General features: G+C 41.3%; 1 protein-coding gene across 1 annotated transcript in view; it reads right to left on the bottom strand.

The window, feature by feature from the left end:
- The window catches only part of imp3 (IMP U3 small nucleolar ribonucleoprotein 3), a 224,374-nt gene that overhangs the window by 112,587 nt on the left and 97,104 nt on the right, over positions 1 to 14,683 (bottom strand). The window contains exon 4 of the mRNA XM_059984900.1: positions 6,724 to 6,803. Coding sequence (XP_059840883.1) covers positions 6,724 to 6,803 — 80 coding nt within the window. The remainder of the gene's footprint in view (positions 1 to 6,723; positions 6,804 to 14,683) is intronic.

The following is a 14,683-nucleotide window of genomic DNA, read 5'->3' as shown; positions in this document are numbered from 1 at the left end:
GAACCTCTGTTCTTGATCCCGGCACTGATCTCATGGCGCCACCAGCCAACCAGAACTCGGGGCAGGGTCAGGGTGAATCTTACTAAGAAAAATTTAAGTCAAATACAAAGTTAAACACCCAACATAGTGTCAACGGCAACGACTTCAAATGGCGGACAGCATCACGATCCGATTTAAAATGGCGGACGATGTTCTCCTTCCTCGGCTCATAAGTACGAGTCGTCCATAAGTCAGACATTGGTAATTCGGGGACTACCCATTTACATAACACCGTAACTCTTGATTTACCTGGTTTAAGTTACTATATGATGTAGTTACTAATAAAATAGTGTTAACAGCAAAACTAGACTCCAGGTGTATTCTATTGCTGCTGATGCTTTTACAGGGTTGCATGTATGTAACAGCACCGAAAGGATTTGAGGACATGCACTTTCTGGGAGTCGCACCAAGCATTATTGACCATGAAGCATACCCTTCCTCCTTTGGTCTTCCCAGAGAGGTTTTTTGACCTGTCTGCCCAGAACAGGGAGAACCCAGAGGGCTCAATGACATGATCCAGTATCTCCTCCATCAGCCAGGACTCCATGAAGCACAAAACATTACATTCCTTTGTTTTCCGCTGGCAGCAGGAGACTCTGACTCTCAGTTAGCAGAGCTTGTTGTCCAGGGACTGAACATTGGCCAGGAATGTGCTAGGGAGCAATGGCTCCCATCTCAACCTCAACAGCCCCCAGCCCTTCTCCCTCACAATCTATGGAAGCGGTCTCTTAATCTATGCCGGGTCTCGCCAATATACAGGAGGCCACACTAGGAGCACCAAACTCAGAATATGACCTGAACAGACTCACTGGTTAAGTGTTGCCTCACCTGGAAGGACTGCCTGGGGCCCTGAATGGTAGTGAGGAACGAGAGCCAATGTAGATTGGGAGACCGTTTCACTGAGCATCTACGCTTCATCCACCAGAACAAGAGAGATCTCCCAGTGGCCACACATTTTAATTCCACTTCCTATTCCAATATGTCCATCCATGGCCCCCACACTGTTGTGATAAAGCCACACTTAGGCTGGAAGAACAACACCTTATATTCCGTTTGGGCAGCTTCCAAACTGGTGGCATGAACATCAATTTCTCAAACTTCCAGTAATGCCTCCCACCCACCCCCCTCACCATTTTCCATCCCCTTTTCCCTCTCATGTTACCTCCTTGCCCACCCATCGCCTCCCACTGCTGTTCCTCTCCACTCCCCAGCCTTTGTTTCCCTTTATTCCATAGCCTCCTGGTTCATTCACCAATCAACTTCTCAGCTCTTTGCTTCATCCTTCTCCCACCAAGCTTCATCTAACACCTGGTGTTTCTCTTTCCTCTCATCACCCACCCACCTTTCAAATCTACTCCTCAGCACCAAAGCCGAAGGGCTTCGGCCCGAAACATCGACTGTCCTCCCCTTCCCCCCCCCCCCAATAGGTGCTGCCCACCCTGCTGGGTTCCTCCAGCACTCTGTGCGTTTACTTGGATTTCCAGCAACTGCAGATTTTCTCTGGTTTGTAATTGGTCCGATGAGGTTATCTTTAATTGTTGACAGGAGGTGGGATGATAGGAGTTTGGGAAAAGAGGTAGAAGCAGCTGAGGACAGAACAGCCAGATGAAAGCTTAGAAAGGAAGATGATCAGACAGGGAAGGTGGAGGGGGTGTGTCAAGTATTAAGATTACAGTCATGTAGAAACGTTATCTCATGGGAGAAACTGGAGACTGGGTTGAGAAGACAGATACAAGCTCTTCTACAAAAATGAAGAGTCAACAAAAATTTTAAAAATGCTTGTTGGGATGTTATGAAGGGAGAAGAGGGAAATGACTGAAAGAAGCTATTGTACCTCAAGTTGCAATAATCTAAGCAGCTCTTTGCAGTGCTGCTGGGAGAGTGAGCAAACATTAAGCAGATAACATAATGTCCTGTCACTCATTAACTCTCACACCTAGTGACATACAGAACAGTTTACTTTCATCGTCCTCATTTTTCATTCTCCATAGATGCAATTGAACAGAGATATTTTGCTTAGGTTGCATGCCCCCTTCCACTGAATATATACTGTAGGCTGAATAACAGCAGAGTGACAGTGAAGCTGGTATCTGAAGCTACCAGTTTGAATGGCTTCCACACGGTTAGTCCGCTGTTGTGAGTATAGCACTTTAATAATTACAGGATCACAATGCTTGAACACTACTGAACTAAGTCTATGTGCTGAATACTGATCTCAAAATGATATCAACACCCCGAGAAGGAAAGGTTGCTAGAAAGTTTATTTTACTGATGAATTCATAAATGCTGGATACTTTCATGTATTTTACACAAGCACTCGGCTAACTTTTGAGCAAAAGCAGATTTTGAATTAAACACTAATGTGCAATGTGTTGATGTATGCACACTCACGCTCAGCAAGGGCTAACAATATTATCCTGCTGTTTACTGCTGCATTTGAGTTTGCTGCAGAATAATCAGGCAAGCACTTTAGTGCAATACATCACTGTATTCTCCAAAACATGTTGACCAATTGTACTCTCACAAAGAAATGACAAATACGGCAGACTGGATGCTGCATAAACAAAATGATTATTGCCATAAAAAGTGCATTCAAATGAAGTCATTCTAGCACCTAAACAGAATGACAGAATAACCAAAGTACAAGACTGCAGTTCTTTTAGAACTGGGTCATAAACAACTGAAGCATTCATACTACACTTTAACTAATTTATACAAGGCATTACCTAGTTCAGTTTTCAATACTCAAAAAACAATTAGCCACCCAAGGGATTGTATGCCAAAAGGCCCAAGATATCACAGGCTTGATGGCCAGATTTAAAAGTTGCTTGAAGCTAATAGCATACTATAATTATTTTCCAAGTTCTACTTTTCCAGACAATAGCAACAAAAAAAAATCAGACAGAGATATAATGCAGATAATAATTGAGCAACACTCCAGGTTTCCACATGAAAGCTGTAACATAGCCAAACTGCATGCAAAAAACTTCTGAAGAAAGGATTGGTAATGTCAAAATACAATTCTAAAAGCAAATATTCAAACAAAGTGACTGGCATTATTCTCAAACTAAAAATAAATAAATTTCTTAGAAGATTGCAACATATGAGATCTTGGCTTCCAATTTTTGCATTGTTAGCCAAAGCTTAAATACAGTCAAATTAATTTTCTTAATTAATCTAAAGAGTTGCCACAAAAAAAAGCACCAGGCTTAACTTTCTAGTGTGCAATAGGCCATAACAGAGTAGCGGTGATCTGTATAATGTGATCTGTTATCATGACCAGCTGTCCAAACTTCACAATACCTACACCATTAGAAAAATGTAAAATCTATTCAATCAAAATACAATAAGCTTGATTAATACAAACTGAGACTCTCACAAAGACTTCCAAGGAATAGTACAATAAACATTTTTTAGTTGAAGCTTCAATGATCAGTAAATTTATCAACATACTCTTTTAAAACAGATTAAAATAAAAGTTTCTTCTAAAAATACTCCATATTATTAAAACTTACTTTGCTGAGTGATTTTGAACTGATATTTCAGTGCTGCTTCAAGAAATAATGTTATCAAAAGTTATCTTTTTCCAGGATTCTCATACTCAACTTCTTGATACATGCAAGTCCTCTCCACCATTGAGTACATATACACAGAATGTTACTGCAGGAAAGCAGCATCCATCATCAGAGATCCCCAGCACCCAGGACATGCTCTCTTCTCACTGCTACCATCAGGAAGGTGGTATAGAAGCCTCAGGACTCTCACCATCAGGTTCAAGAACAATTATTGCCCCTCAACCATCAGGCTCTTCAACTAAAGGGGCTATCATCACTCAACATCATTTGCCCCATCATTGAAATGGGCCACAGCCTGTGGACTTAAATTCAAAGACTCTTCACCTCATGTTCTTGATATTCATTGTTTGTTTGTTTATTTATTACTTTTTCTTTGTTTTTGTATTCACAGCTTCTGTCTTTTGCACACAGGTTGAATGCCCAAGCTGGTATGGTCTTTTATTGATTTGTTATGGTTATTATTCTATTATGGGTTTATTGAGTACACCCACAAGAAAATGAATCTCAGGGTTGAAATGGTGAGATATATTTTAAATAAATTTACTTTGAACTATTGTGAAAATCGCTCAGTTTTTCTGCTCATTTTCAACATCTACGTGCATCTGGCTTTCAAAGACCTGAGTTTCTCAAATATGCTGCATTCCTTAAGTTCAATTTCACAGTCATTGAACAGTCTATAGAAGAGGACAGTTTATTTTTTAGATCTGGTGAGAAAGGGCATCATTCTGGTGTGGTTGAAGGAGGAACTAATGTGTGGAAATACGAACACCAGTATGGACAGAAGACAGTGAAGAAGAGAGATAAAAAGGGAACAAAATGATCTTGGCTTTTTACCAGTTGGGAAGCTGTGAAGATGTTGGAAATCATTTAAAGATGGCAATAGGTGGGGCAAAGGAATGCCGGTATTTGAGTATCAGGAACTAGTAATCACTGTTCATTGTGAGTAGAAGTGATAGAGTATCAATGTTAAATACAACCGCTTCTCACTTAGACTTAACTACATTATTTAACAATAACCAATATAACAATTGCAGAGTCCTCATAATCAATTATTTTCTGAAATAACACGGAGTTAGAATTAATCATAATTTAAAAGTTGTCATTTTGTTTCCCAGTTTATATATAACCTGATCAATTTCATCACAATGTTGAACTTCAGTCATTGGCAAAGTTGTTCTTATAGATTTCATGTCATTTCAATTCAAAATATAAATGATATTCTTACATTGAAGTGAGATTACATTTTACATTCTATGCCCATTTACCCTTTAATGCATCTTTATTGTTAACATACAAAATGTGGCCTTACATAACTGAATATTGTAAGATAATTAAGCAGCCCAGATCTCCTTGCTCATCAGAATTTTCAAGATCTTTTCATCAAATGTCTATGCCCATCCACACAGCCACAAACAGCAGGTCCTCTTTATAAACTAAAACAGATCATACCTTACCTTAAATCCCATTGAGTGATCCACTACAGAACATAGAAATCTACAGCATATTACAGGCCCTTCGGCCCACAATGTTGTGCCGACCACGGAATCGACTCTAGAAACTACCAGGAATTATCCTGCTGCATATTCCTCTATTTTTCTAAGTTCCATGTACCTATCTAAGAGGCTCGTAAAGGGCCCTATTGTATGCTCCTCTGCCACCGTCACCAGCAGTGCATTCCATGCACCCACCATTCTGTGAAAAACTTAACTGACATACCCCCCCCCCCCCCATTCCTGCCTCCAATCACCTTAAAACTATCCCCTCTCATATTAGCCATTTCAGCCCTGGGAAAAAGCCTCCGGCTATCCATGCGATCAATGGCTCTCATCATCTTATAGACCTCCAAGGAGGTCAACTCTCATCCTCCTTCCCTCCAAGGAGACAAAGCCATGTTCATTCAACCTGTTCTCATAAGGCATGCTCCCCAATCCAGGCAACATCCTCGTAAATCTCCTCTGCACCCTTTCTATGGTTTCTACATCCTTCCTGTAGTGAGGCAACCAGAAATGAGCACAGTACTCCAAGTGGGGTCTGACCAAGGTCTTATATTACACTAACATGTAATCTTACATTACAGGCAACATTACCTCACAGCTCTGAAACACAATCCCACAGTTGATGAAGGCCAACACACCATACGCCTTCTTTACAACACTGTCAACCTGCACAGTAGCTTTGAGTGTCCTATGGACATGGACCCCAAGATCTCTCTGATCCTCCACACTGCCAAGAGTCTTACCATTAATATTATATTCTTTTAAATTTGACCTGCCAAAATAAACTAAAATATTTCAGAACCAGTTAAGAATCAAGTTAAAATATTAACCAAATTAACAAATTGCATTTAAAAAAATGGATTCTTCCATAAAGTAACTTCACTCCTCTCACAATAACCATACTTCAAACAACAAGTAAACTGAAAACGATCACTAGCCCAATTTCACATTTTCAGCACAAACTGGGCAGGCATAAAGATCAAATAAAAAATGTGCAGGGGGAAAAAGAGAAAGGAATCTTGGCCTGAGGTTGAAAAAATCTTTCAACTCGCTGCCATCTTCACCTTCCATGACAGCCAGATGGAATGAAATCAGAAGACAAGAAATTGAAGACTGAAAAAATAACTATGATTTTGTCGCTACTGAAATAATTCCAGTTCCAGGCTTGGGAACCTTAGTGCAAACATCAATTTTCATTTTCAACTGCTTGCTTTTCCAGAGCAATGACAAGATACAGAAGAAAATGTTAATTACTGTGATGCAAACGGAATACTGAGAAACAGCAATTAAAGTGTGATGAAACATTGCGAGCACTCAACAAACTGAAGGAAAACTGTGAAACAGCAAGGTGGCAAAAAACAGAATCAAGTCCTGTCAGCAGTAAATAACTCCAGTGACATGGAGAAATTAGACAAAGTACGACTAAATTTCAACTAGGAACAAGGAAAGCAAAGTGAGGAAACAGACATTGCAAAGAATACACAAAGTTAACCTCTGCAGTTTTGTGACATTACTCGTCATTTTTGTCAGATTTTAAACGTTCTCATCCCACTTCAAGTTTAAATTGACTTAAACTGGTACTTCATCCTATGGGAATGTTTCAAAAAGGATACGTCCTTGCTCAATGAAAGTAATTGCTGTTCTCAGGTTCTGGGCCATACGCAGCTTTACCATTATTGTGGGGAGACGTCTCCTGCAGAAAAGAGCGCAATTTTGTTTTTATTTAACAACACAAAATCAAATGCTTATTGCACCTTGAAGCAAATATCACCCTTTTTCAACAATCAGTGACCAAGCACAAGAATTCAGCCTTCTATTTGTACAGCTGTGAAGTGCCAATAGAAAATCTAGCACAAGCTGGTTCCTTCAAATACCTTGGCACTGAAAGTACACAATTCTTACTGGTAGCCATATCAACCACAATAGATTAGTAATTGAGAATCTCATTTGAAATGAGTACTGCAGCACACCAATCAGCACTGCAGTTTCTAAAGAGACCAGAAACATCAGATTTAAACAGGTTCTGATATACAACTACCACAATCAAAAGCCACTTAAAGCTTTATATATGCCAGGCAGTCTTTCCAGGTTGTATTGAAAAGCTAATATATGCTAACATTCATCCAAATTATTTAGAGTTGACATCATCAAGCTAATGACTTATATTGGATACCAAGAGTATTTTTTGAATACTTGACTGCCCCTATTCAATATTCAACACCAACAACAATGTCTGAGTCCTTTTCCAAAAATCAGGATTAACTTAATATACAAAGAAAATGTCCTTAAATTGATTTTCGGTGAGATGGCAGTGTACTTAAACGCAGCAGCCACTCTTGTCCAACGAACGGTGCAAATATTCACCCTTTATGTCTTTTTCATGATCACAAGGCACGGCTAGTTGTCAGGAACATCACGGATGGCAGGTCCATTCCACTAGTGAGTTGCTGGATACTGGAGGTGGACTTCATTGATTAATTAAGATACAGCCCTATTAGGCCCTTCAAACCCTGATTTAACCTTAGCTTAATCACAGGACAACTAACAATGATCAATCAAACTACTAACCACTACGTCTTTGGACTGTGGGAGGAAACCAGGGCATCTGGAGGAAACCCACACAGTCACAGGGAGAACATACAAATTCCTTACAGGTGTCAACAGGAATTGAACCCAGGTCGCCTGTACTTCAAAACATTGTGCTGACCCCTACAATACCGTGCCACCCCAGCTGTTACATACTGTGTCGCAACCTGCTTCAGCCACCCGGGGAAGGCGGTGTCAAGAGGCAAAGCACAATCCAACAGATGACTGTATTTTGGTGCCCTGTTGGACAATGGTAGTATCGAATACTACAAATCTCATTTACTGACTTTTTTGGCAAGATCAATGGCGGGGGGAGCTGTACGGTCTCTGATGTGGAGTGGACAAGGCCCTGGCATCTCAGGATTGTCTGCTGCAGCCCCTAGGATAAAAGGCTCCAGAGCTGGCTGTCTGGCACAAGAATTCATACTGGGTTGAAGCCTGGCCACTCCCATCAGTGCTGCTCTACAGTGTACACTGGTGGAAGACAAACTGGATTGCGTTCGTCTGCAGCTGCATTTGCACAGTATGAGATACGCTGTTGGCTTGTTCTTGCAGAAACATGGCTCAAGGACAATATCCACGCACCATCAAACTGCAGACCTGGGACTTGGGCTTCTTTTATGCTATCATAAATATACGTGCAACTTGTGACTGATGTTACTGTGTTTCACACCTTGGTATCAAAGGAATGCTGTTTTGTTTGGCTGTATTCAGAGGCATGGTTGAGTGACAATTAAACTTGAACTTCCAATAAGAAACACAAAATTCCTCAGGAAGAAATCAGGTATTATAGCTTCAGCATAGCTGGGTAAATATCAACTAGGCCTCTGGTAAACTTGTGAGAAATGTTTCACATCTGATTGCAATTCCAGACATGAACTGAAGTTCCTGCCTTTGTTCAGAAAGGTGGTCCACGAAGACAGAAAATGTCATCAATCACAGCAGCACTTGATTCAGAATACATAGGAAGTATGAGACCTGTACTTGGCAGAAAGCTGCTTCAATTTTGCAATTTATTATCCACATGCCAAAGTACACTTAGATTGCATACACCTTGAAAAATATGAAAATATACAATTCTTATGGTCACTTACTAGAAAATTCCTTCACCTGCACACAATGTCTGCAACACTCAGCTTCCTATATTTAATTCTTTGCATCCATGTTTACAACCATTTTTTTCCTCCATCCCAATTCATCATAGGTGTTATTTATATCAACCGGTCTAGTCAATATGTAACCCTACTACTCAATTGCACCAAATCTCAAAACCCTCACAATTTGGTCACAGAACAACTTCCAATCCGAAGTAGACTGGCACGGTAGCATAGTTGTTGCACAGCTCCGTACAGTACAGGCGATTCACACCACTGCCAATCAGAAGCTTATACATTCTACCTGTGACTGCCTGGAGTTCTTCCGAGTGCTCCGGTTTCCTCCCATATTGCAAAGATCTACCGCTTGGTCAGTTAATTGGTCTTTGTAAATTGCCCTGTGATTAGGCTAGGGTGAAATTGGGGGAATTGCAGGGCAGCGCAGCTCAAAGGGCCAGAAGGACATACGTTGGCATGCAGAAGTTTGAGCACCCCTGTCAAAATTTATGTTACTGTGAATAGCTAAACGAGTAAAAGATTACCTGATTTCCAAAAGGCATAAAGTTAAAGATGACATTTTTTAAAATATTTTAAGCAAAATTACTTTTTTTATTTCCACTTTCAAAATAACATAAAAGGAAAAGGGCCTGAAGCAAAAGTTTGGCCACCCTGCATGGTCAGTACTTAGTAACACCCCTCTGGCAAGATTCACAGCTTGTAAAAGTTTGCAGTAGCCAGCTAAGAGTCTTTCAATTCTTGTATGGGGGATTTTCACCCATTCATTCTTCCTTGCAAAAGGCTTCCAGTTCTGTGAGATTCTTGGGCCGTCTTGCATGCTCTGCTCTTTTGAGGTCAATCCTCAAATTTAAATCACAGCAAGAGGCGGAGAGGGAAGAGGTAAAAGCAGCTCAGAGAGAAGCTGTTTTTTTTAAACTGATTGGGGCAAAGAGGCTAGACTGCACAGGCGCGTGACGTAGCGTGCCAAAGGTTTAAAAAGGAGAGGAAGTTTTCAACGGTTATTTAAATCGCAGAACGAGGCAGAGAGGAGGGAGGTAAACGAAGCTTGGAGAGAAGCTTTTTTTTTAAACTGATCGCGGCAAACAGGCTAGATTGCGTAGGTGCATGAAAGTCGGCCTCTGAGATCAGCGGGGGAATTTAAAAAGCAAGCAGAGGCTGAGTACAAGCTTCACTCCAGGTGAGGTAAGGCCGGGTAAGCTCCTTTAATTCACCTAATTACCTTAGGAGTAGGTAATGGAGGCAGCAGTTAGGGCAGTTCAGTGCTCCATTTGCAGTATGTGGGAAGTCAGGACGAGCATAGCTGTCCCTGATGACTACACCTGCGAAAGGTGCATCCAGCTGCAGCTTCTGACAAACCGTGTTAGGGAACTGGAGCTGGAGCTGGATGAACTTCGGATCATTCGGGAGGCAGAGGCAGAAATAGACAGGAGTTTCAGGGAGATAGTCACCCCTAGGAGTCAGGAGACAGGTAGTTGGGTGACTGTCAGGAGAGGGAAGGGGAATAGACAGGAAGAGCACAGCATCCCTGTGGCCGTTCCCATCAACAATAAGTATACCGTTTTGGATACCGTTGGTGGGGATGACCTATCAGGGACAAGTTGCAGTGGTTGCGTCTCTGGCACCAAGACTGGACCCTCAGCTCAGAAGGGAAGGAGGGAAAAGAGGAGAGCAGTAGCGATAGGGGATTCGATAGTTAGGGGGACAGATAGGAGGTTCTGTGGAAGAGATCGAGAATCCCAGATGGTCTGTTGCCTCCCTGGTGCCAGGGTCCACGATATCTCGGATCGAGTTCTCACCATTCTCAAGAGGGAGGGTGAGCAGCCAGATATCATGGTCCATGTAGGGACCAATGACGTGGGTAGGAAGAGTGAGGAGGTCCTGAAAGGTGAGTTTAGGGAGCTAGGTGCCAAGTTAAAGGACAGGACCTCCAGGATAGCAATCTCAGGATTGCTACCAATGCCATGTGCAGGCAGGTTTAGAAATAGTAAGATAGTGCAGATCAACACGTGGCAGAAGACATGGTGCAAGAGGGAGGGCTTCAGATTTATAGATAATTGGGCAGTCATCCAGGGAAGGTGGGACCTGTTCCGGCGGGATGGTTTACATCTGAACTGGAGGGGGACAAATACTCTTGCAGGTACATTTGCTGGAGAGGCTCCAGTGGATTTAAACTAGATACGAGGGGGAAGGGGAACCAGAGTGTAGGAACAGATGTATGGGAGAAGGAAGGAAAAGACAGTAAAGTTCATTGTACATTCAGAGATAAACAGAGAAGAAGAGGTGAAGAATTTTTTAAATGCATTTATTTTAATGCTAGGAGCATTGTAAGAAAGTTGGATGAGCTTAGAGCATGGATTGATACAAGGAAATATGATGTTGTAGCTATTAGTGAAACATGAGTGCAGGAGGGGTGTGATTGGCAACTAAATATTCCTGGATTTCGTTGCTTCAGGTGTGATAGAATCGGAGGGACAAGAGGGGGAGATGTTGCATTGCTTGTCAGAGAAAATTTTACAGCGGTGCTCTGGCAGGATAGATTAGAAGGCTCGTCTAGGGAGGCCATTTGGATGGAATTGAGGAATAGAAAAGGTGTAGTAACAATTATAGGGGTGTATTATAGACCACCTAATGGAGAGCGAGAATTGGAGGAGCAAATTTACAAGGAGATAGCAGATATTTGTAGTAAGCACAGGGTTGTGGTTGTGGGAGATTTTAATTTTCCACACATAGACTAGGAAACCCATACTGTAAAAGGGATGGATGGTTTGGAGTTTGTAAAATGTGTGCAGGGTAGTTTTTTGCAGCAATACATAGAGGAACCAACTAGAGAAGGGGCAGTGTTGGGTCTTCTGTTAGGGAATGAAATAGGTCAGGTGATGGAGGTATGTGTTGGGGAGCACTTCAGGTCCAGTGATCACAATGCCATTAGTTTCAATATAATTATGGAGAAGGATAGGACTGGACCCATGGTTGAGATTTTTGATTGGAGAAAGGCTAACTTTGAGGAAATGCAGAAGGATTGGGACAATTTGTTTGATAGGAAGGATGTAATAGAGAAATGGAGGTCATTTAAAGGTGAAATTTTGAGGGTACAGAATCTTTATGTTCCTGTTAGGTTGAAAGGAAAGGTTAAAAGTTTGAGAGAGCCATGGTTTTCAAGGGATATTGGGAACTTGGTTAGGAAAAAGAGAGATATCTACAATAAAAATAGGCAGCATGGAGTAAATAAGGTGCTCGAGGAATATAAAGAATGTAAGAAGAATCTTAAGAAAGAAATCAGAAAAGTTAAAAGATGCAAGGTTGCTTTGGCAAGTAAGGTGAAAATAAATTCAAAGGGTTTCGACAGTTATATTATTAGCAAAAGGATAGTGAGGGATAAAATTGGTCCCTTAGAGAATCAGAGTGGACAGCTATGTGTAGAGCTGAAAGAGATGGGGGAGATTTTGAACAATTTCTTTTCTTTGGTATTCACTAAGGAGAAGGATATTGAATTGTGTAAGATAAGGGAAATGAGTAGGTAGGTTATGGAAACTATAACAATTAAAGAGGAGGAAGTACTGGCGCTTTTAAGGAATATAAAAGTGGATAAATCTCCGGGTCCTAACAGGATATTCCCTAGAACCTTGAGGGAAGTTAGTGTAGAAATAGCAGGGGCTCTGACAGAAATATTTCAAATATCATTAGAAATGGGGATGGTGCCAGAGGATTGGCGTATTGCTCATGTGGTTCCATTATTTAAAAAGGGTTCTAAGAGTAAACCTAGGCCTGTCAGTTTGACGTCAGTGGTGGGTAAATTAATGGAAAGTATTCTTAGAGATAGTATATATAATTATCTGGATAGACAGGGTCTGATTAGGAACAGTTAACATGGATTTGTGAGTGGAAGGTCATGTTTGACAAATCTTATTGAACTTTTTGAAGAGTTTACAGGGAAAGTTGACAAGGGTAAAGCAGTGGATGTTGTCTATATGGACTTCAGTAAGGCCTTTGACAAGGTTCCACACTGAAGGATAGTTAGGAAGGTTCAATCGTTAGGTATTAATATTGAAGTAGTAAACAGTGGCTGGATGGGAGATGCCAGAGAGTAGAGGTGGATAACTGTTCGTCAGGTTGCAGGCCGGTGACTAGTGGTGTGCCTCAGAGATCTGTACTGGGTCCAATGTTGTTTGTCATATACATTAATGATCTGGATGATGGGGTGGTAAATTAGATCAGTAAGTATGCAGATGATACTAAAGTAGGTGGTGTTGTGGATAATGAAGTAGGTTTTCAAAGTTTGCAGAGAGATTTAGGCTAGTTAGAAGAGTGGGCTGAAAGATGGCAGATGGAGTTTAATGCTGATAAGTGTGAGGTGCTACATTTTGGTAGGAATAATCCAAATAGGACATACTTGGTAAATGATAGGGCATTGAAGAATGCAGTAGAACAGAGTGATCAAGGAATAATGGTGCATAGTTCCTGAAGGTGGAATCTCATGTGGATAGGGTGGTGAAGAAAGCTTTTGGTATGCTTTATAAATCAGAGCATTGAGCATAGGAGTTGGGATGTAACGTTAAAATTGTACAAGGCATTGGTAAGGCTGAATTTGGAATATTGTGTACAGTTCTGACCACCGAACTATAGGAAAGATACCAACAAAATAGAGAGAGTACAGAGAAGATTTACTAGAATGTTACCTGGGTTTCAGCACCTAAGTTACAGGGAACGATTGAACCAGTTAGGTTTTTATTCTTTGGAGCGTAGAAGGTTGAGGGAGGACTTGATAGAGGTATTTAAAATTATGAGGGGGATAGATAGATAGGCTTTTTCCATTGCGAGTAGGGGAGATTCAAACAAGAGGACACAAGTTGAGAGTTAGGGGGCAAAACATGAGGGGGAATTGTTTTACTCAGGGAGTGGTAGCTGTGTGGAATGAGCTTCCAGTAGAAGTGGTAGAGGCAGGTTCAGTATTGTCATTTAAAGTAAAATTGGATAGGCATATGGACAGGAAAGGAATGGAGGGTTATGGGCTGAGCATGGGTCAGTGGGACTAGGTGAGAGTAAGCGTTCGGCACGGACGAGAAGGGCTGAGATGGCCTGTTTCTGTGCTGTAATTATTATATGGTTATCCACAGATTTTCGATGATGTTTAGATTGGGGGACTGTGAGGGCCATGGCTAATCCTTTAACTTGCACCTCTTGAAGTAGTCCATTGTGGATTTTGAGGTGTGTTTAGGATCATTATCCTGTTGTAGAAGCCATCCTCTTTCCATCTTCAGCTTTTTTACAAACGGTGTGATGTTTGCTTCCAGAATTTGCTGGTATTTAATTGAATTCATTCTTCCCTCTACCAGTGAAATGTTCCCCATGTCACTGGCTGCAACACAAGCCCAAAGCAAGATCGATCCACCCCCGTGCCTAACAGTTGGAGAGGTGTTCCTTTCACGAAATTCTGCACCCTTTTTTCTCCAAACATACCTTTGCTCATTGTGACCAAAAATTTCTGTTTTAACTTCATCAGTCCACAGGACTTGTTTCTAAAATGCATCAGGCTTGTTTAGATGTTCCTTTGCAAACACCTGACACTGAATTTTGTGGTGAGGACACAGGAAAGGTTTTCTTCTGATGACTCTTCCATGAAGGTCATATTTGTGTGGGTGTCGCTGCACAGTAGAACAGTGCACCACCACTCCAGAGTCTGCTAAATCTTCCTGAAGGTCTTTTGTAGTCAAATGAGGGTTTTGATTTGTCTTTCTAGCAATCCTGCAAGCAGTTCTCTCAGAAAGTTTTTTTGGTCTTCCAGACCTCAACTTGACCTCCACCGTTCCTGTTAACTGCCACTTCTTAATTACATTACCAGCCTTCTCCTGCTTTGTGGGCATCATTTATTTTAATT

This window comes from Hypanus sabinus, chromosome 11, assembly GCF_030144855.1.
Source record: "Hypanus sabinus isolate sHypSab1 chromosome 11, sHypSab1.hap1, whole genome shotgun sequence".
Lineage (NCBI taxonomy): Eukaryota > Metazoa > Chordata > Chondrichthyes > Myliobatiformes > Dasyatidae > Hypanus > Hypanus sabinus.
Note: the sequence above shows the minus strand (reverse complement) of the source record. Positions and strands in the feature narration are given on the sequence as shown.